Source organism: Centroberyx affinis, unplaced genomic scaffold (genome assembly GCF_046629955.1).
Source record: "Centroberyx affinis isolate AG114_WGS23_722 - 3 ecotype Tasmania unplaced genomic scaffold, CSIRO-AGI_Caff_v1 ptg002812l_1, whole genome shotgun sequence".
In the NCBI taxonomy this organism is placed as follows: domain Eukaryota; kingdom Metazoa; phylum Chordata; class Actinopteri; order Beryciformes; family Berycidae; genus Centroberyx; species Centroberyx affinis.
The window spans coordinates 166,458-190,000 of record NW_027280957.1 but is presented as its reverse complement, the minus strand read 5'-3'; the positions used below and the strand labels follow the sequence as shown (position 1 = coordinate 190,000).

Here is a 23,543-nt window from a genome sequence, read left to right as displayed (position 1 = left end):
CGGGGAGGAGGGGGAGAAGAGCCATTAGCAGAAGACTTTTAAGGGGCAAGAGAGGGGAACACTAATGATCTATAAAGACGGCAGTCCTGCTAATTGGTGGAGAATGAGCGGTGGAAGTCCCAGCATTCAAAAGCAATCAGGGCCAAGGTGGAGGACAGTGGTTGACATTGATTGACAGCAGGAGAGAGTGTGGAGGTTTTAAAAAAAACTGGGTGGCTGCTGACTGCCGCTGTGTCCCGATGATCTGACATACAGAATTCCTATCCTGCACTTTAGCTCGACTAATGAGAGCACGGATGTGAAGACATATTATATATTACAATCTGTAGAGTGGATAATTGGAATAACTTGCTCTTCAATTGGAGCCACTTTAGCAACAGAACAGACTGTGTAAGCCTAATAATTTCAACTGCAGTCGAGAGGACACACACACACACACACCCCCCCCCGCACATTCGCTGTGTCAATAGCAGCCATTGTTTACAGCGATGTAAACACCATATCTAAATCAAGCTTACTGACAACCAACTCATTACTTAGAATTCATTAGCAGCATTATTCACAGCTGGATCGGCATCACAATTCCTTCTCAGATCTTGACGAAGACCGAAAAACAAAACAAACAAACAAAAATCCTTCTGAATAGCCATTATATGTCCACTCAATAGAAAGTTTACATAACTTGCGATCCTATTACATCTGTTCCATAGCTTCTTGCTTGTCAATGCAACCACAGCAAGGACATTAGTCTGTGTTAGTGGATGCTGTCTCAACTGTGTGAACAATGGAGCTGGATCTTGATACTGTGGCATGACAGGACTCCTTGCGATTGCCTCTGTGCAGACTCAAGGACAGCCAGCGAGACACTGTTCAATGGTAAATGAATTCACTGTAGCCAATAAGGAATAAAAAGCACATAACATAGTTTAGGGTTTAATTAGTAGGGTTTTTTTGTGGTTGTCTTCAGTCGCCATAGGACAGAAAACAAGTTAAAGAGCAATTCCATGTCAAAAGCTTTGTAGTGTTCAGCAGAGAGAGGAACTGCATGGAGAGAAATGAGAAGATTTTTTTTTCAGCTTTCCTTTGTAGTGATGCAGCAAAAGGGAGCGTTGAGTACAAAGAAATTCTGGCTTTTGGGAGGCATACGAATGTCACACAGTAAAAACGTCTCTCTGGCTTCAGGTAGAGGATCGCAGGAGTAAGCCACAGTAATTTTGCCAAATTTTTATTTTATTTTGAAAAAAAAGTAGTGGAGATAAGATTAGACAGCTGACCGAGAAAGGGCTGATTTGTAGACCTGAAGCTTATTCTTCACAACAAAGTCCTGATACAATTATATTTGTATCAGGACTGAATACCAGGGTTTTTTTTGCAGACTTCTACAGATTTCTGTCCAGTTCACAAATAGGACCTGGAATTTATCCTGTTCATTTTCCACACATTTCAGACTTAGAAGTAGTAGAAGCGTACTGGCCAAGCATGAGGAGAGGTCAAACCCGTGCTAACAAGTGTAATTCCCTGACAGGGCAAGTGTTTACGATGGCCAAGTTCAACAACAGACACCCTCATGTACACAAATATTGTCACACCCACACTTGCCCATTACTGGCAGTGGCACATTTGACTGCCAGACAAGCTTGGACACTCGCCAACCATTTCAGCAGACATTCTGTGTACAGAGGATATCCTTCTAAAATGGTTATCACGATTATATCACGACATATTATGATCAAGATTATTTATTAATCACGATTTTTAGTCTTAGTCTATTGCATCTTATACCAACACCCTGACCACTTTCACCGACAGCGGACATTTCAAAAAATACAAAATCAAATGTTCCAGTATTGTCAATATATATATATATATTTATATAATATTTTGACCTGACGAAGATCCAAGTAGGATCGAAACGTTGTCACTATTAAACTAGGGCTGCAACAATTAATCGGTTAATCGATTAATCGATTAGTTGTCAACTAATCGCCAACTATTTTGATAATTGATTAATCGTAATTTTTTAAGAAAAATGAGTCAAAATTCTCTGATTCCAGCTTCTTAAATGTGAATATTTTCTGGTTTCTTTACTCCTCTATGACAGTAAACTGAATATCTTTGGGTTGTGGACAAAACAAGACATTTGAGGACGTCATCTTGGGCTTTGGGAAACACCGATTGACATTTTTCACCATTTTCTGACATTTTATAGACCAAACAACTAATCGATTAATCGAGAAAATAATCGACAGATTAATCGACAATGGAAAATAATCGTTAGTTGCAGCCCTATATTAAACTTTTGTGGCATGGAGCAAGTGTGCAGGCGTTACTCCTTTTTTCATTGATCCAGTATTGCCAATATGCCAATATTGTACTATCATTACTTGGAAAAAATGTAATGTACCACTAAACTCAATTGTGCATCCCTAATCCCTCTCAAATTGAAGTTGTGCCAGTGAATACCAACCACACTTTGTGTGAAGGAAAGTCACCAACAGTTTCATTGACAATATCTCTGGGGACTGCACAGTTTTGGAGAGACACTGTAACATTTCCAATTTAATATTACAGCCATGGGTGGCTGGTTAGAGCAGTTTTAATAATCAGGAACAGGAGGAAACATAAAGATGTAGACCACAGAGCTCCGATGCACACGGAGCGTTTTGACTGAGCACTGTGTAAAAGGAGGAGGAGGATGTTCCTGTCAGGGTGGAAGGAGTCTAGCAGTCAGTGGAGTGGCTCAAATGACTAGCAAAGAGCCAAAACTTCTTCAGGGATGGGGGAACTTTGTCATCGCAAGAGCTCTAGTGTTTAAATTCAGACAGACTGAACTGGATCAGTCCCAATTTTCACCATTGTCCCTCAGCACTCTGACGCGCGAGTGCCCCCACTTTGCAAAGCTGGAAACTTGTCGGATTTGAGCGCACGAGGAATGACAGTGCTACATTTTCACGCTTCGCTAGAATAAAGAATAAGTCAATGAAAAGGTGGGTGGTGTATCTTTAATATCTGTCCCCTGAGTCACATCCTGACTTCCCGTGTCGCACCCTCCTGCTCTGCATCCTCTTCAGCAGGCTCATGCCAACATGCACACACACACACACACAAGGAGCCAGGATGTAATAATAATAGTCAAACACTGGCCATTAGTCCCCAAGCGCAGCGGACACTGAAACACGATGAGTGCAGCAACTGAGAGGTGAGTCATTGTGGAGAGAGCATCGCAGCACAGGAACGATTCATTACACACAACGCTGCATAGCACAAACAGACTAGCACACACACTTTACTGACAGGCTGCATTTACAAGGACAGACACCCTCATAGATTCTGAGAAATGGGTCTTTATACAGTATGCACACGGTTCTCTATCGGAACCAGACTGATAGCACTGATGGGAAGCAATGGAAGTCAGCAATGGAAATAATAGTAATATTAATAAACAGAATCATAATAATAATAAATAGAAATATATACAGATCTACAGAACATTGCACTGAGTATAAGTAGTATCGAGAGTAGGCTATAAGCTGAGTTTACATCCAAGTATTTCTCACAATTTTTAATAAATCAAATTATCGAAATTGGAAATGGTCAAATTCAATAAAATTCCCTCAACACGATTTTATGCTTGCCTGAAGCGGAAAATGGTTTTATCAATACAGAAATTATGCAATAAATAGAGATGAAAACAAATTTGTCGAATAAATACTCATGTAGGCTTGACAAGAGCATTTCAAAAAATGTGTAACAGTTCGAAAGTGGTTCTGGACATCCTGAAATGTCTCTAAGATATCTGTCCACCACGACCTGCCAGAGATGTCCTACCCACTGCCGTTCACATGTAGAAGTCTCCACTTTGGTTATAAGGCCATTAGTTGGTGCACTGGAATATTGCCAAGTAGATCGCCTTCATGGATGAAAGCATGAAATATGGCCAGCACTAGCTGACACTAAAGGACAATAGCAACTTGCCCAATACTGATCAATTCTTGCAAGACTTTTTGGCAACTTTTTGGATTTTTTGGCAACCAGGAAGCCTATTTATTCCCCTTAAGCCATCTGATGGATCGAATTTTTTTTTTTTTTTTAACATTTCAAAGTTAAAGTTAAAATTCACTTGATGGTTAGATGGAAACATAGCTACAGACAGAGAGATATATCTATCAAAGCAACTAAAAGGAGTTTTTTGTATTTGAGTATTGCTAAATGTTTCCTCACAAGTGGAATTCTAAAGAAAGATAGACAGAAGAAGAGATGGATACAGAGAGAGAGAGAGAGAGACAGACAGACATGATGGAGGAAATTCTTTTCACACAGCAAATGCACAAAGTACAGACACACTGTAGCCTAGCAGCAGCACAAAGTCAGAGAAAGCACACAAAATGATAAGGTACATATCCCAAGTCAATTGGCATGGTGCTGCCGTATCAATCTTTAATATTCCTCGTCCACTGACACTTTCATCATGTATTCTGTCGCACTGCTCATTCTCTACATCACTTTTATCACATGCAAAGCAAAAAGCAGTCGTGGAGATCTCTCTCTCTCTCTCTCTCTATCATGAGATGAGCCTGACTCACACACACACACACACACGCTCTCTCTCATGTCCAGTGGTGATGTCTCATAATTTGTCACAGCATTTGCTCACACAGCCTGCTGACAAGTGTTTTACTTACTAACACAATGGTCAGTCAGCACTCACTTGACACTGTCACACACACAGGCAATATTTCAATTTGGTAAAAATTGAGCCGTGAGAAGTATGATCTATGACACAGAATGAAATAATACTGACAATATTAGAAGTAGGTTACGTCTTTTAAACTCTGTCTTGCATTGCCTCCTAGCACCTATGTCCTGTTGGACCAGAACTTAGCTTTATGGCACTTACTCTCGTTGTTTTCTCCTGACTAGATCCTTGCTTGTGTTGTATTAAAATCTCATGTGTACGTCGCTTTGGATAAAAGCGTCTGCCAAATGGGAAATTGTAAATTGTAAATCGTTTTAAGACAGTGGTATCAACTACAGGTCCCCAGAGTAGCCAGTATTGGTGGTTAGCCATTCATTTAACATCTTTGGAGGTCTGTGCATTTACCAACCTGCATTTCACACACAGCTATTGACCAGGAGCAGTATTCCCAAAGATGAGGAGCATTGCAGCTATTGAACACTGCTAACAGCTAACCAAGGCACATACCACTTTAAAGGCTCGGGTTCAGAATGAGAGATTTATTCTCTCGCCCTGGGAACGAGGATCAATAAAACACATTACTACTCTTGTCGTATGAGGACCCGCTCGCCATAAACCCGAGGCCCAATTTGGGTCCCAGCCCCAAAGTTGATCTTTTTTTTTTTTTTTTAAAAGAGAAAAAGTTCAAAAACACTGAAATATAAGACTACAAAAAGACAAAGGTGAAGTGTATTGGGACAAATGGATAGTATATTGCAGGCAAATTGAGAAATTGGGTGACAACTTAATCCCTTTTTCTTTCAACTAAGTGCGAACTGTCTGTTTAAAAAGGGAAAAGGAAAATATAATTCCTGGCAACCTTCTTCCCTCTTAATTTTTTTTTTATGTTACCAATTTTTGTTCATAACCCTTTTAAACTAATAGAAATAAAGCATGAAAAAGCACTGAACCACAGGCAACTACTGCATTCCCCTACCTGGTAATAAACTAGACTAGGTATAAACCATGATTACACTGCAGTCACCTTTACATCACCATAATCTAGAGTTAATCTCCTCCTAACCAGATACACTAACACTAGACGGCTTGATGTCTCCAAACTGTCTTCTAGTGGGATATTTATGAGGTGATCAGCAGCAGTGAGGGAACCGATCGATATCGTCTCTCTCTCTCTCTCTCCCCCTCCCTCTCTCTTTCCCCTTCATTCTTGGTCTTTCTCTCCCTCCCTCTTCCTCTCCCATAGGGATATCAGAGCTCTGACCTGTAGCCTTCCTCATAAGCACATTGTTTATAGATCTATTGGTGTGACGTCCATAACTCTTCCTGTGTGTTAATGGTTTTCTCTGTGGCTCCCTCTGGGCTAAGTGCAGGAGGAGGGAGGGAGGGAGGGAGGTAGATCATCAAGACAGTTTCCGCATCACGTTATTCACTGTGTATATAGCTTCCTGCAACTTGGTTGTCAATTGAATTCAACTGGAATTCAACTGATTTAGCAGCAGTTAGGGGTCCTCAAAGGGAATAATGTAGTGGGTGTTGGGTTACTGTGTTGCAATTAAGGAGAGGAAGTACTTTTGCTGTATTCCCACGGCACCCAGGCAAGGATGAACATATTCTTCACTCAATCCCGGGAGTGGAGTTTCATCAAAATTCAAACAAAAATGGAAATTGTAAGCCATAAAAAGAGTCCACACCCAATCAGACTCTCAGTCTGTCTATACTGTATTCATGGATCTCTATATCGCCCTTTCATATTCATCAGCATTTTCATTTTCAAGTTCAGTATGAATTTGTTATAATTTCGTTTCATTTTAGTCATTTTGTAAGAGTGGGTGCCACTTTTTTCATTTCTGCTGGATTGTGATTGCCGTTGGTCTGATCACCAGTGTGAATTCCCTTCTTGATTGTAAGTTATTGCTTCTTGATTTCTGTTAATATAAAATGCAAATACTTAGCTTCCTTGCTCAGTCAAAGCCAAGTTTCTGAAGCAATTGGCCTACTTAACTCCTCTCTCTCTCCCTCTCTGTCTCTCACTCTCTCTAATTCAATTGGTTTTATTGGCATGACATTTGATGTGCTGCCAAGGCACTATTTAAAAAAAATAAAAATTATCATTACAAAGGAAAATGCTAAAGGATTAACAGTATCAAAAACTCAATTAAGATATGTTAATAGAGAAACATACAGTATGTACAAGTAGAATAAGAAAAATCGCAGACATACTCTCTCTCTCTTTCCCTCCTCTCTCGCAGTTTCACTCACACAATCATACTCTGCCTCACTCTCTCTGTCTCTCTTGATTAAATTCTTAGGTTACAGATGCACCTTTGACAGTGAAGTCTAGTGAAAACTGTCCTCTAACACTGCTCAGCCTGCATTCATACCACGAGACCTGGACCGCTCCCTAACCTTGTACTGCGGTGTTCTCTCTTGCCCCAGCTGACCCATTGAGTTATATGGAGACAGTATTTTTTGCGTCGTGCGCAGTCCCATGTGGCGAGCAGCACGCACTGTGCTGCACTCAAAGTTCAAAGAAATTGAAGACAAAAAAGAAAACGAAAAAAACTTGAGCACAGAGTGTCAGTCGAGAGGTGCTAGTGCATCAATGCAACCAATAAATGCCACATATTTACAGCTGGAACCAAGACCCAAGACAGCAGACACTGTGCAAAGGAATCCTTTTTATTCTAAGATGATAATGAGCTACGCGTTTCGCCTGATGATGCTATAAATACATGGCATTTTTTGGTTCATTCTAATAAACTCAACTTTGAACCCCAAGTTGCTGACCATTGTAGTCTTGTCATGATTTCAAAAAATTGAGGAAAACCTATGCGAACAACTCTATCAGAGAATACCAAGAAGAGACAAATACGACTTATCCTTAAATGTAAGATTGTGAGTTGAGTAGTTGCACAGAAGCAGTACACAGAAGTAAATTCTTCATTGGTTTTTAATTCCCAGCGCTGGAGAGGCTACAACATTGCACTTTTCAACAGAGCAAGTGCAATGAAAGCACCTTGTAAGACATTTGTCTTTGAATTAGATTTGCCATCTTGCCGCTGGTACAGAAAAAATACACGTACGACTTATGTGTGATTGGTATCTGTAAATTTTGATACATTTGGCACGAATAAAAGCTGTGGCACCGACTCAGTTTTATTGCGTCATTACTGAGGCACGGTAACAAGTACTATCATGGCCTCCCAAGCTTCACTACACGTGCAATTTGTTCCCTCCTGTCTCCCACTGGGTAATTTGGGTGTTGCCAGGGTGATAAGAGAAAGCCTCAAAGCCAATCAGTGGCAAAGTGTTTGAGCTGCAGCACATTGATAAATAATACAGAGACGGTTAGGGGAGTGGACAGCAGGGATTCACAGGCTGCAGCCAAGCAGCACAGGTAGATAGGAGAGAGAGAGAGAAAGAGAGAGGGAGAGACAGAGAGAGAGAGAGAGAGAGAGAGGGAGAGACAGAGAGAGAGAGAGAGAGAGAGGGAGAGACAGAGAGAGAGATAGACACAGAGACAGACAGACCAAAAGAGATATTTGAAATGACGATTATTCTCACCAGGAACCCGGCCAAAACCTGTCTGGCAGCTGCTACATGCTCACCAAGTTAGTCACACTGCAGGGCCTTTGAAAGGGTAATTGACAAGACAAGCACGTTGCTTTTCATCTCAATAACTACCAAACATCGGGGCGCCCCGGTGGCTCACCGAATACAGCGCGTACCATAAGGCTCAGTCCTTCCCACAGCAACCCGGGTTCGAATCCAATGCCTTCCAGTCTCTCTCTCACTAACTCTGTCGAATAAAGCATAAAAATGCTAAAATAAATCTTCAAAAAAAAAAAAACTACCAAACATCTAAAAAGTGTAAAGGGGAGAATTTCCGCACTAACCCCTCAAACACAGGCCAGAGAGGAAAAAAGTCAGAGAGAGAGAGAGAAAGAGAGAAAAAGGGTGACAGAGAAGAGACAGAAAACGAGGAAGAACAAGTGAGGCTTGAAAGAGAATAGGGGAGCAGAGCAGGCAGAAAACAAAGAGAGAAACTGAAGGTTAAGTAAGGTATCTCAATAACAGTCTCCTGACGCATCTCTATGAAACACAAAGTAGTCCTCAATTGAATCCAGCCTGTGCTCTAATATTACACACTCCTGGAGGAGCTGGTGGCACACAGACACAAAAAAAAAACCCAAAACAAAACTATCCCAGAGACAACACTCTTCAGATGAGGCTCAACAACAAAGATGGCTGACGTAAATAAGATGGTGGTGGTAAGGGGCTATACTGAAGGCGCTGTATATGACGGAACAATAACGAGATAAACAAGTAGAAAAGCGTTAGAGAAAGACTGAGAAAGTTGAGCGTACAATCTGTTAGTACATGTTTCCCACTTGGCTACAGTCAAGTTTATATATAGAGCATTTTAACAAAAAAGGATGTCATCAAGTGCTTTACAGAAAACAAAGCGCAGAAATAAAAATAAGAATAATAAAAATGAATGATACCGCAAGTACATCACAAATTCCAAGAAAAAGTGGGCCAGTGCTTGTGCAAATGAGTGGATGCGTGTATAAAAACCTCTCATCAGTGTGTGGCTGCGTGGGCACATTCGTCTTTTTCAGAACCAGTTTGACCAAATGTGTGTTAGTGATGGGCCATTTGTTGCATTCAAAAGCTATCGCACGTGTGGGGACTTTCCAGCAGATGACTGCCGTGCGCCACATGACGCTTTGAGCCTCCGCTGCAAACCTCTATTTGTATTCACAGTCATCTTGCGCCCACACACACACACGATATCACTATCTCTGAAGTGGCACACACCAGCCTTTATCTCACCCACACTAAACAGTTCATCAATAGGACACTGGGTTGTTTATGGATAAGTATACAAGTGACTGTCATTATGAGGCTCAAGCGCACCCGTCCTCGAAAACACAGCTGAGGTAGAGGCGGTGGAGAGGTTGAGAGGTAGAGGTAGAAAGGAGTTTCAGGCCTGCAGCATGAGCACCACAGAGGCTGAAATTAAGCCCCACTGATGTCTGGGTTTGCGTGTGGGAAGAACGAAAACGCCTCATTACGCCCGACTTGAGCACAGCCGCAGACAAGAGGCTACTGTGCGGCAGTGTTACAGCCGAGTGACAGAGTATGAGGACATCAGCCTGGCCCTCTGTGGGCCGACAGCCAACAGCACAGACAAATCAGCCCCGCTGCCAGCGGTCAGGTGTCACTTTCACTCAGGGTCTTTATCAGTGACTGGCTGCTAGCATGCTACGCTATGCTAACGCTACACCAGAGGGACCACACACACAGACTCAACCGAAAACAGAATTTGTTTAAGCTATAGAAGGTGTGGACAAAATAACAGAAAAAGGACTTAAAACTGTGAAGTACATAAATCACAATTACAAAGGCAGCTACACAGCTGAGTTATACTGAGTCAGCTTTAAAAAAGCTTTATATGTGAGTTTTCAAGGCAACATGAGCTAACTGAGTTCCAAAGAGACTGTATATTTGATATACATTAACACCCTAGGGGACTGATCTGTTACAATGAAGTTTTGGGTCAGATATGTGCAAACTCAGCAATGTCATGCTACTGTTTGAACCAATAATGTTTCTCCCAAAAGGTCAAACACACAAAGCAGCATTGAAAACCAATTGTGTAGCTTCTGGTAGGCGCGTACCTGGGCTGCATCTGGTAGAATGAGCTAAATCGAGCTAGCTACACCCTGGGGGCAGATCCACCGCCTAAAATAGCCAATGCACAGTTGGACAGTGTGTGGGGTAATTTGCATCTACTGTATGAGCTGTCAGCTCCAAGCCAACAAGCAGCAGAAAGGCTTTACATCATCCGTTTTGACTCGAGTACAAGAAGAAAAAAAATCCACAGGCAAGGAAGACTGGCTCGGAGACAGAGAGGTGAAGAAAGGACGGACACAAGAGAGGCTTGATTGAAAAAGTGAAAACCAACTTTGGTGCGGAGTGGAAAATGGTGATGAAGGAAGGTCAGAGGAGAGAGAGAGAGAGAGAGACAGAGAGAGAGAGAGAGAGAGAATGAAAAAAGAGCAGGAGGTAGAGTGTTGATAGAGAAATTGAGTGGGCTGCAGCCAAGACGGTGTTTGCCTTTCTCTCTGTGTTTTCTGGCCACGAGGGTTAATGCGAGAGTACAGAAGCAAACAGAGAAATGGATTCGTGACGGCAGGTTGGCACAGCGAAACTCTCCGGGTAGCTGAGCTGTTATCAACACTGCTTTCAACTACCAGCACCGCGGGTTTCACAAAAATGTGTGACAGGGTTTTGGTATTAATGCCTTGTGTTTATCAACTCTACCCATCCGAACTGAGCTTATCATTATGCAATTCATCATCAACATGTTGACGAAGCAGCTAAATAGCAGCGGCCCCACGGAGTGCATTGTCAACAGTTTATGTAAGGTGTGTTGGCGAACGCTGCTCTGCTGTGTGGTGCTGCGGAGCTGTGAATCCCCAGGCTGGAAGAAAGAACAGCTTTCTCACCCTCCCACTCCTCCTCCTCTTCCTCCACTCCTACCACCATTTGCCGCTGACCCCCTGGGTCACCCGAGCCCAGGCCCACACTCCTTCAGCTGGTCTCTCTTGCTCCCTCCATCTCTGTGGATGTCTGTCCTCCTCCTCCTCCTCCTCCTACTCTCCTTCTTACCTCATTCTTCACTTTTGTACTTTCTTCCAAAAGCAGTCCAGCCACACACCTCTCCATCTCCTACATTTATTTCCTCAAGAGTGGAGATAGACTTGGCAATTTTTTCAGGGGCCATGCAGGTGGCCAGCAAACAGGCTACAAAATATGCATCCAAATGCTTCCTAGCAACTGGATGTTTCCATGTGAGTAAAGCAACACTGAGGCAACTCACTGGGTACTGTTGCACTAAAGTTGCCCTGTGCATCACTGCATTGGCTCTCTTTCACCTTCTGTTAATCTCAAACTGTCTCCTCGTAGCTTTGCCTTTCCTCTTGCACCGCTTTTCTTTTCATCTTCCTCCCGCTGCTCTCCGTACGCTCTCCTTCCTTCCGCCTCCACCTCTCTAAAATCCTCCCTCCTCCTCCTCTTCCTGTCCCTCAAAGGCTATGTTCAAACAGGCAGCTAAAATCTGATTCTGTCACATATATCCAATATGAGTCAGACTGTTTTCTAAAGTCTGAACAGCAAAAAAAAAACCTATGGAATCTGATCCTTTCAGATCATATTTAAACCACATTTGTACGTGGTTTGAAATGCGATTCAAATCAGATCTCAGTCGCCCCACTCAGATCAGATTTCGAGTGGGGGGTTATTCGCCACTCTCCACGGGACACGTGTTTGACGTCACATGTTACAACAAGAGAGCAGAGAACAACAAACATGGAGGACAGCCATATCCATATCCCTCGCTGCACTGTGATGCCTGTGGTGACAGCAGTACCAACTAACATATATACCACTCTCCTTTATCGCTGTCTTGTGCAACAAATGCGTTCTGCACTGCAATTTGAAAACGGCATCATAAAAACATGTTGCTAGCACCCAGAGTTGCTCGACAGAAAACGTGCTCTTAGTCAGCATGTGTCATTACTATGACAAAAAATGGGATAATGAGGGTAAATGATGATACTGTTTAAACACACAAATCTGAACAGTCAAATTACAATGTGGACAGTCAGCCTTAAAGATCAAACAAATTGGATTTGCCTGCTGTTTAAGTCCAGTGAAATTCTCTCCTTCAGTCTCTGGTCTCTCGGTCCCAGTGGTGTGTGAGCAGGTTTCGGAGCAGAACTCGGCCTTTTCTTTGCCAGCATCTTCACCGCTCAATCCAGTAACATTCAACACCGGCTCCTTTCCTTTCTGTCTCCTCCTGTCAATCTCTAATCATTTACTCTCCGTTTCCTCCCAACCTCCCCACCTAAAATCCTTTCTTCCTCCACATCTTCAGTATTCTTGTTCCCCCCCTGCGCTCCCTGTCTTAGTGTAGTGGGAGTGTGTTTAGGAGTGATGGGTGAGGGCTTGCCCAGCCATCTGCTCCAGCATTGAGGCTCCGAGGCTTGGAGGCCGAGGGGCTGCTGGAGGAGCACAGCAGACAGACTGAGGAGCCTCTGGGAAAACAGAAAGCGTACTCACAACAAGCCAAGGAGAGCTGCCGCTGCTGGCAATGACACAAATGCACACACACACACACACAGGCGCGCGCACGGGGACAAACTCACACACACACACACAACTTACAGCAGAGTTTCCAAGCACACATGATGCCTCTGTTTAAAAAACTATGAATGATTGTCAAGAACACACGGGTGTGACATTGCCACAGTATTGGAACTGACAGGGTGAACACTGGGAGTGTCCAAACAAACCCAATCACCCTCTTAAACTTTTGAACCACCGTTAAAATGCAAACACACTTAATTAGAACAACGCGTTGACACCTTAACAGAGTTGACAACATAGTTAGCTGGCATTACTCCCACACGTGTCGCAGCTATCCATATGCTTGTGTACAGCAAAATATATCCGTCTGCATCTTCATTAACACACCAAATAAACTAATAATGAGCATTGAAGCGCTCTGAACCTGATGTAGGCACATGTCCAACACGCAGCCCATGAATACACACACACAGCAAGAGAGCGAATATTGAAGAACTGATGCACATCAGAGAGCAGAAAATAGCGTCTTAGCAGTGATACCTATAGAAAACATTGGAAAGAAGAAAATGTGCTCAGTAGAGCACAGACCTGCGCCATGTGTGACAACCACCTTTTGGTGTTATGCCACACCCAAAACCACGCCCCCTTTTGGCCAATCGACATGAAATGTTAATCAGTTCTTCCTTGGCCCATAACCAACCTTCATACCAAGTTTTGTGCAAATCCGTGCCCAACTTTTTGAGATATCCTGCTAACAGACGAAGGACAGACAGACGGACACACAGACGCAAGAGAAAGCATTACCTCCTTGGCGGAGGTAATAACAGCTGCCTCTGTTCTAGGAGCCCGTTCTGAAACAGTATGGTACCACTGGATGCAAGCAGACGTGTGCCAAATAGTATTTTTTTATTTTTTGGGGTTTGTTTTAGCCTAGTTGGTTGGCAGGTGGGTTGGGCTTGCCGCTAATGAAGATCACAGGATTGGCAAAGAACTGAAGGACATATAGCAGGTATGACCTTCTGGCGGGGTACTCTGCCAAAATCTATGCCATGATGACATCTAAAACATCCATGAAAAACACAGGAATGGCTTGATGAATGCTCATGCCAAAAGGTGTTTGACTAATCAGTAAACATATGGAATAATTGAGGTTATGTCTCACCTTAATTGCATTAAAAAAATGAGTTTTGGAGTGCCACCATTCCTGTTTTTCATGGATTTTCTTTTTAACATTAAGAGTTCCTTGCAAATACTATTTGATCCCAATCTGTATGCATTGTGCAGCAGTGTGAGTGAATATAGTCACTGTAACGATATATAAGAACACACAGGAGGGGAGGAGGGGAGGAGGGAGAGAGGCTGGTTGACATGAACTCACTCACCCTGGGTTGCCAGTTTTCATATTGCTTCTGCAGGTTGGCCCCGATGGTCTCCAGGGCTTTCTGCGGGCTCATCGACAGAGGATCTGGCAAGCAAACACAGAGGTGCTGTAAACACACCGAGATCACACACAGCACACAGCGCTCCTCGCATAGCAAAACCATAGACACTCAGTGTGGAGCTGACAAACCGGCCACAAATATATCATCCACCAGACAGCTTTACATTGCATTTCCATTTTAGGCATTTAGCTGACACGCTTATCCAGAGCAACTTAAAATGATGTAATAAAACAATCCAAATAAAAGTCCCTTAACCCATATACATCTTAACATCACTCAACATACCAGCAAAAGACACAGCCATGCTCATGATTACAGAAATAATCCAATAGGTGAGTTAAGAAAAAACAACAATGCAATGCAGTTTACAGTATCAACATCAAAGCAAATTCCTCCATTTCATAGCCATTTTCATATCAAATCATGCACAGGGTTAGGAAAAATAGTAACAGCACCTCAGGTTGAAATATTGATGAGAGAAAATCAATATGGCATAAAGAATAGCAGAATATAGATTGAAGGGGGATCAAATTCCACTCAGCAGGCAGAGAATAATACATTGGCAAGATTGCAGGAGATATTGATATGCTTTATGCAGAGACAATTAAACCGTTGCTGTGATGATGAATGAAGCTTCATCGTTATGAGTGTATTATTGCAACAACAAAGCTAAGGTCTATTTGAAGAGCTAGATGTGAACTCCATTTGAAAAACACCTCCTCTTACAAAATTATTACTTTCTTTTCATTCTCTTGGAAAAATATTTGAGTTACGAGTTATTTTAACTGACTTTAAACCACAAAATGCTACAATTTTTGATGATTTATTTTGTTGTTTTCTTGTTCTTTTTTTTTCACAATGGATATGCAGCATTTTGTGATGAAACACTTCATATGTAACTATGGTCAAATAACTCGCCTACCATGTTTAAAATGCACATCACTGCAACAGCAAGGCCTATAACTATACATTAGTGTGGTCATCCTACTACATTGTAGAGGCAATTTGTCTCTGTAAACTGTCTGTTTATGGAGGGGAAGGCTTCACACACACACACACACACACACAAAATATACACACACACACACGCTGCGGCCACTGAATAGTAGATGTAGGCCGTTCTACCAGCATTTGGCTGGAGTGTGAGTAATAATTTAAACACCTTGGTGCATCTCAGGATATCTCCCTTGCTTCTAACCCTAAAAATCACCCCCAAATAACTTCTCAAACAGCAACTGACAGGTCTGCACAGAGTCAGTGTCCTCAGAAGCCATTGGATAAGTAGCAGAAAACTTTTAGAACTGTGCTCCAACTTTAATGTTCTTTCCTCACTCATAAGAGTCAAGTCTCAAGGGACCTAAACAATGGTTTTGAGGTTCCTGCTCAATAGGGACGGTTCCTTTGTTTTTGTTTTGAGTCACGTCATCTGGTTCTGGTGGGGGCAGATTGCTTCATCTCTAGTCGGCAGGGGCTTTATGCACGAAGATCCCTCGGGACAACTGAGAACATCCTTAAATGCTGAGAAATAAGAGCAAGGGGAGTTGGTAGTAGTGTTGCACAGTGTACCAGTGCTGAAAATGTACTGTGGCACCTGGTTTGAGAAACAGTACCATACTAGAATATTCCAGAACCAGTGTTTCACGCCATTTTTACTATTTGCATGTGGCATAATATTCACACTCATAAAAGTAAATGCCTGTGAAAATGTGTTTCTTTACAAACAGATCAAGTTTGCCTTATATTTTACCCCATTATCATATCTAACACCATTTGTTTGTTGTTCCATGCTTGGTTCGACAAAAGAGGAAGCTGTGCATCAGCAAAATATGTCCCAAGGGAAGCATTTTGTCCAGATTCTGTCCCCCCCTCTTTAAAAGAAATATCAATTGCTCTTTGACGGGAAAAAAAACAAAAATAAAGTGTATTTGTATAATAATTATACAATTTGTTAGGAAATAAAACTGGGCTCCAGGCAGTGCACAAAAAATGATCAGAGAATGCAGTGCAATGCAAGGACCTTTAATGAAATGTGTACACACTGTAATGTCCTCAGGCACAAATCAACACATGAAATTCACACTGTTCTTTAGTTTATAAACAATCAACCTTCTCACGTACTGCTCTTTGTTCTGTGTTTTGAGTGTGTCTGTGTGTGTTGTGTATGTGTGTCTGTTGTGTGTGTTTTGAGTGTGTGTGTGTGTGTGTGTTGTGTATGTGTGTCTGTTGTGTGTGTGTGTGTGTGTATGTGTGTGTGTACTCACCTATCCAACACTCCAGTCTGGCGCAGGGGGAGGTCTTGACCACGTCAGGAGGGTCCACTCCCACGTTGAGACACAACACCAGAGCTACACTCACCGTCTTCATCTAGGGGAAGACAGAGAAAACAATCTTTCAAGAACATTATCCTCACATCGCACGCACACACACACGCACACACACGCACACGCACACACACACGTCTCACTTTACGCACATTCATGACAAATGAGCACACACGCACTATTTATGCCTCCAAACTAGAGACAAGCGTATATTCACACAAAAAACACACTTTTTTGCCAATTTCATTCCACCGGCGTAGGCCCACAACAGAACAAAGCACCTGCAGTGGTCGGACCCACACACACACACACACACACAACACAAACACTTTACCCTCTGGCATGGACTGATAGCATAATTACCTCTCTGTTGAGCTGGAATGGCCTCAACAGCCCAGAGATCAGATCACCTAGCCTACTCAGCCTTAACTGAACAAGATTTCACCAGTGTTGACTGAGAGTTTACCAATTCACACAGCATTAGCTGTGTGAATTGCAGTAGCTCTATGGCAGCTCGATCTCCCCTACTTAAAATTCAACTCATCCATGTTGTTGTACAGTAATGTTGACAAACTACGGCTGCACCATCTTGTATAATCATATATCATAATCTTAGTTTCCACAATTTATTATCGTAGACTATTTGCATATTGTATCAGCGGTACTGAAACATTTAATTTCATTTAAAATATCTGCTGTCGTTGAAACTACTCAAGATGTTGATATAAGATGCAAAAGGTCCACTAAAACAATACCAAGTGTTACTAATAACCATAATCTCAATGTCTGTCACCATAATTAGGATTTTAGCCATAATCATGCAGCCCTACTACAGAGTATGCAGCATTTTCAGTCTTCCAAATAATTCTCTGGAGCGGACGAGGAAGGTGAACGATGCTCTTCCCTCCCTCAACAACTAGCCTACCTTTTTCGACTGAACATGCATGCTCTTTTGCAGCACCGTCCTGCTTCACTTTTGCACAGTTACACACATTCAGTCCTGGAAGCTTCCCAGTGCAACCACAGTCTGCTGCTGTTGGCCACTGAAGCTCCACTGGAGCGGTGGAGGTTAAGTGTCTTACCCAAGGGAAACTCCACGGTACTTGCTGAGGGAGGAGAGAGCATTACTTATTCACTTTCCCCACCCGCATTTTCCCAGCTGGTCCAGGGATTCGAACTGGCGAAATCCCAGTCACAAGCCCAGTTCTCAAACCTTGACGCTACTGGCACCCTGGATGCTGAACCATCAAGGTGCCATTGATCAAGGAATTTAACCTGCAACTGCCTCAGCAGCCGCTCAGTGGCCAGCAGGAGAAGATTGTTGTCGTACTCGGCAGCTCGTAGGCGTGAATGTGTGACTGTATGAATTTAAAGCAGGACGGTGCTGAAGAAGCACAAACGTGTTCAACAAAAGCCCTTCCTTGGATAAATAAATATAAAACAAAAAATCTTGTGCTGTGGTAAACATGTGCACTGCTGTGTTGTTGTATACAGGTCAGTAGCCACAGACTCTGAGATAGCCAGGTAACTAACACAGAGGCAGCAGGCCACTGGGACTGAGAGCAGGGTGAGAAGCAGGTCATCTGAAATGGGACAACCATCGATCCACGGGGTATGTGGCGAGTCCTTCCACACACACACACGCACGCATGCACACGCACACGCTTGATCTGGCAGCATCGGCCAGCTACAGTGCAGATGACAGTGATGATTAGTCCATCTTCACTGTCATCACGTCAGAAACAGCTTTCATTCCACAATTCCTAGTGCGTCACTGACAACGTCAGTGTTCATCAGTCCACGTTGCCCCCATCCTGCAGCTTTACTGAGGGCGAGTGACCGCTGGCCACAGGAGCTGCCACTCAGGCCAATCAATAGCTTTCATGCTGTCCGGTGTCATATCCCACACTGGCTTTGGGTCACTGACGTAAGTAAACTTTAACTGTATAACACCTTTGTAGACATGTAGTACAATCGCAAAGCACGTCATAAAACAGATGACTACACATCACAAAATATCTGCATACCAGATGTGTCTCTTTCTAAATAAGAGAAAGATGTTAGAGTTGATATTTGATGGTGAAAGGGACCTCGTCTGGTATGTTTCCCCTTACATCCATCAAGGCCAGTGTTTCTGTATAGTTGTAGCATGCTGCTTTCCCCTGGAGCAAGCTAATGCAAGGAAAGTCAAAGAAACTTAGTTAAAATTTAGATAAATATGCATATGATCATTCTCACAGCTAATGCAGTTTGGCAAATCACCATACCAGGATTTATGAAACATTTCCAAGTTATTGATAATGTGTAATTTCAACACAATATGTGTTATTAACAATGTTGTTAATGTTGTACTGAAAACAACAAAACAATTTTGTGTTAACAAAAGTGTTTTGTCCCAAACATCTTGAAAATGACACATCCTTCTTTAGAGTGTAGTACCTTAGTACTGGTAGTACTGGAATTTAGTTTTTTCATCTGGCGTAGCTCTGCTGCCTGCAGCAATAAAAATGTTGACAGTAACTGCAGTATAGCTGGTCTACACCAACTTCTCATCTCCGCTATTGATGATGGCGATTGATTTCAGCAGGACAATTGTTTGTTGATAGCAGCGCTTGGCCAGAGCTAACAACTCACCATTTCATCAGCCTCTCTCTTTGTACTGTAGATAAAAGCCTGATAGCCAATGTCGTTTACCCAGGGACAGACTGTGCTTAACCATCAGGAGACCTTTGTGTCCTCTCGGCTCCAATTAGCCGTAGGTCAGCTGACTACAGTATCTCTGCTGCTGTGGACTCTTTCTCTCATGCACCACCTTAAACTTCAGACAAACGTTTTGGCCAAACAGTCATGGAAATAATAATATTATTTTGAGCGATTTCTATTAAAAGAAACGGTGTCTGCCGGAACGTGCGTATATGTCTGTATGTATGTGCTTGTCTGTATGTGTACATCAGAAAATCCATGATGATTCAATAAACACCACAACTGTTTAGAATGAGGCAATGAGTACCCACACAAATAAGATGAGACGATCCCCATGAGGAAACTGGGTAAATTTCAAAAGTGCTGTCACTTTATAACTATGTGACAACTTCTAAGCAGTGGTATGTGTGTTGGAAGATTTCTGCATAATGTGTGTTTCTAACATCTAACATTCTTAGATATATTCCTTTTAGATAAAGCCCAACGCAGCCTCTACTTTCTCTGACGGATGCAATGTTTTGATCTAGGTTCAAATTCAAAAATATGTTCAAGTACCATCAGCCAGATAAGGAATAACAGCCACTCACAATGATTAAAAGATACCTGCTGAAATAATAAACACTGAGAGATAAATGTGTTGTGCGTCTATCGTGAGCAATGCTCAATTAAGACAACAAAAGGATAACGGGCATTACTGAGTGTAAAAATGCTTAAAAAGATAAAACAGAGAATATGGAGAAAATGAAGCAAGGAAAATCCACAGTCAGAATCTTGGAAAACTTAAAACTGATTAATTCACTGTCCACAAGGAATGGCTGGATATTGTTGAGGTACAGAAATGGATAACTATACATCTATGAACAGCTACATGTTTAACCATCTGACAGTTTCCACACATGTAGGTCAATGCAATGGGACCTATTAGCGACCTTTTACAGGTATTGTCAGTCAGGTATTGTCTCTGTGCGTAATGCAGACCTATGGTGTGCAGGTTGTGTGTGTGCTGGGTGGTTACCTCCCAGGGATGAGCGGGGTTAGGAGAGCTGCTGTTATGAAGGTAATTAAGGCTCCCTCTGCTTTCCCACCGACGGAGGAAAAGGTCAGTGTGCTAGTGGGACTCGGCAGGACAAGACCCAATACGACCCACACACACGCATCCACACACACACACAGAGGCACACTACGTTACATCGTCTCGCTCGTCATTCATTCTCACCTGACCTCCTCATCCCTTGCCCTTTTAACACCAGTACGGTCTACATCATGGACCTATTCTGATGAGTGGAAACTGATGTGGAAAACACGACTGCATGCACACAATACTCTGGTTACTGTGAAAAATGAGGTTAAGGTGATAGCTCGATTAAAGCGTTTACATTGCACAAAGTAACATGATTTCCTACAATTATCCGGTTTTACAGGGGTTGGACAAAAACAGAAAACACCAGATGAAAAAGGACTTTGAAGTAACTAAATCATAATTACAGGCAGCTACATTTAAAAAACTGAATGAAATGAGATTTAAGGTGTTTACATGGCCAAATAAATGAAAAGATCGAGCAGAATTGCCTTGTGTGCCTATTGTCTATCAGCTTTACAGGGACAGTAAAATATCTATACCAGTAACCTGGACAAAGACATTTACCAATAAAACAAACTACAAAGACATTGACCCTGTGGGGATAAGCAGGTTGGGTTTGCCCTTTACAATACAACAGCTGAAATGACAGCACGCTTTGGGGAGGTAAGTCCTGAGAGAAAAAAGCCATTACTGCCACGCCAAGCAAAATGTCAGAGAAAACTGTTGATTATCTGGGGGAGATGGTAAGCCACTATTTCATTTTTTATTCCTCTCCGATCATTAAGTTTCTGCCTCAACATACGCCAAGATTTTTTTACTTAAAACACACACACACACACATATACACACACACATATTACAGAGATGCCTGCTCTAACGTTACATAAACAGTACTCAAACCTTTTGGTCATGCAAGGCACTGCCAGGAGAAGAGAGTACACTCATGTCAGCAAAGTGGTCTCACTTAATCATGAACACAATTAACTAGCTCAAGACGCCAAGATGATTAACATCATAATATAAACAGCACTAATGAAATTATTTGTTTCCACCCAGCATCCAATGCAGGCAATTAATAATACATTTGATACTCATTTGCATGAGAATAATAGAGATGAATGAGAGATAGTGTTTTTCTGTTCCAACTCATCATCACAGTGCAAAGTGGCATTTGGGTGTGACGGCAGCCAGATGTGGTCCGCATTTTCCCCCCATTCATTTGTCAGCTTATTTGTTCCACAAATCCCCTTCCCTACATTGGCAAACACAAAGTATGAGTCATCACCAGGCTGGGAAATTAACGACCACCCACCAGATAAATGCTGGTAAACTTAAGCCAACATCTAAAAATCTAGTTGGCAGGTAAAATAGTCAAAGCGGTTGGTGAATATTGGGATTTAACAGCTGCTGTGGCCTGTAGTAGTGAATTAGTTTTTCTGCCCTGGAGTAAACTGTCAGACCTTGGGCTTGTCACTGTGGGTCCTTTAATATTCTGTTTGTTGGTTTGTAACTGCAGCGTGCCAAGAGGGGTTTTAGTTCACATAAAGGCATAAAGGGGATTGACTGAAAACAAACAGAATTGGAGTATGTAAGCTGGTTTTTATCTGTGGGAAGCGGGCCAGTGTGAGAACCAAATCGACTCGATTTAGACTCGAGTCCAGGCTGTACCTGGGGCCAATTTAAAAAAAAACACACCTCATTGCTGGCATCATCATGTCTGGGTTTTAACACATACAATCAAATGTAACACAAAAGAAAGGGAGGCAGGAGGGCTGAAGAGAGTAAGAAAAATGGAGGAGTAATAAGAGGAAGGTGTGAAAGCTGAGCAGGACAGAAACAGAGAGCGGGGCTATGCCAGGCTTCCCACCGGGCCAAAAAGCTGTTCCACCCATAACAAGTGGCTCTTTATCAAATGGGCGGCCCTGGCCTGTTAATTTGATTGTTAACATTAATCTGAGAGGAAAGCCTAAACAAAATTAGATTTTAATACAGGTCTGCTGGACCTCATGGATTTCCAATAATCTCATAAATCCTTCTCCTGTGTGAGGAGAAAGGCGAGGGGGGAGGAGGACAAGGGGGAAAGAGAGAGGGAGAGAGAGAGAGAGAGAGAGAGAGAGAGAGAGAGAGAGAGAGAGAGAGAGAGAGAGAGAGAGAGAGAGAGAGAGAGAGAGAGAGAGAGAGGGAGAGAGAAAATGTGGCAGAGCCTCAGAGGAGTGCAAGCTTTCACAATGCTTTGCTCTTTGGCACACAGTTTGGCCATTTGCTGAAATATAGAGAGGGAGAGAGCGAGCGAGAGAGAGAGAGACACAGAGAGAGAGACACAGAGAGAGAGAGAGACACAGAGAGAGAGATAGAGTGCATGTATGTGTCTGGGTGAGTGTGTATGCGTATGTCTTCCCGTCTGGGCCCATGTGGGTAATTGGTGGCTGTCCTCCTCTCATTAATAACCTTCCAGCCTATCCCCTCCCTGCCCTCTCTGGACTCCCCCTTCGGCCCCCAGCACCTCTCACCACGTGGATCAATGGCCCCTGATTATTCCATTTGTTAGCCCTGCAGTAAATGAAGCTATTAAAATAGTGGAGGGCATTGATCTCCTCCAGGCGCGCTATAGCTGGCTGACCGCAACAGGTCAGCCATCGGAGGCTTCAGCTGCAAATCCACAAGACGAGAGACAGAGAGAGAGGGGCCGATTTCAAAGACATGCATTAAGTCTAGTCCTTGAATACAATGAGTGTTTTGTTTTTTTTCAAATGGATATATCTAGAAGAAAACTGGTTGATGACTCATTTCTCCCCAAATAGCCCTAGTCCATGTTTATGAAACCAGCGCCAGGAGTGTTATTAGCCATATGAGTGTCTGCGGATTATTTTCTGCAGGTGGCAAACAAAAACCCTAAAAATACTCATTATGGACACACACCTGCATTATTAGCAGTCTGTCTGCACAAGCAAACATGTCACATGCACACACACCCTCCTGTCCACAGACACAAACTAAAAGAAAGGCAGCCTGGTCTAGACAGTGCTACTCCAAAAAATATTGGGTTTCTTTAACTGATTTACCACCTAATTTGGCAGTCCTGTCAAATACCCAAGATCAGGACACTCTGGAAGTGTCCTGAGAAGAGTTTGTTTTAACCTTTA

At 42.7% G+C, this 23,543-nt stretch overlaps 1 protein-coding gene across 1 annotated transcript in view; it reads right to left on the bottom strand.

The window, feature by feature from the left end:
• Window positions 1–23,543, bottom strand: part of rptor (regulatory associated protein of MTOR, complex 1) — a gene marked incomplete at its 3' end in the record, with an annotated part of 129,156 nt that overhangs the window by 93,625 nt on the left and 11,988 nt on the right. Inside the window, exons 3-4 of the mRNA XM_071536002.1 lie at window positions 16,557–16,659; window positions 14,236–14,318 (exon numbers count right to left, since the gene is read on the bottom strand). Of these exons, the coding sequence (XP_071392103.1) occupies window positions 14,236–14,318; window positions 16,557–16,659 (186 nt within the window). The remainder of the gene's footprint in view (window positions 1–14,235; window positions 14,319–16,556; window positions 16,660–23,543) is intronic.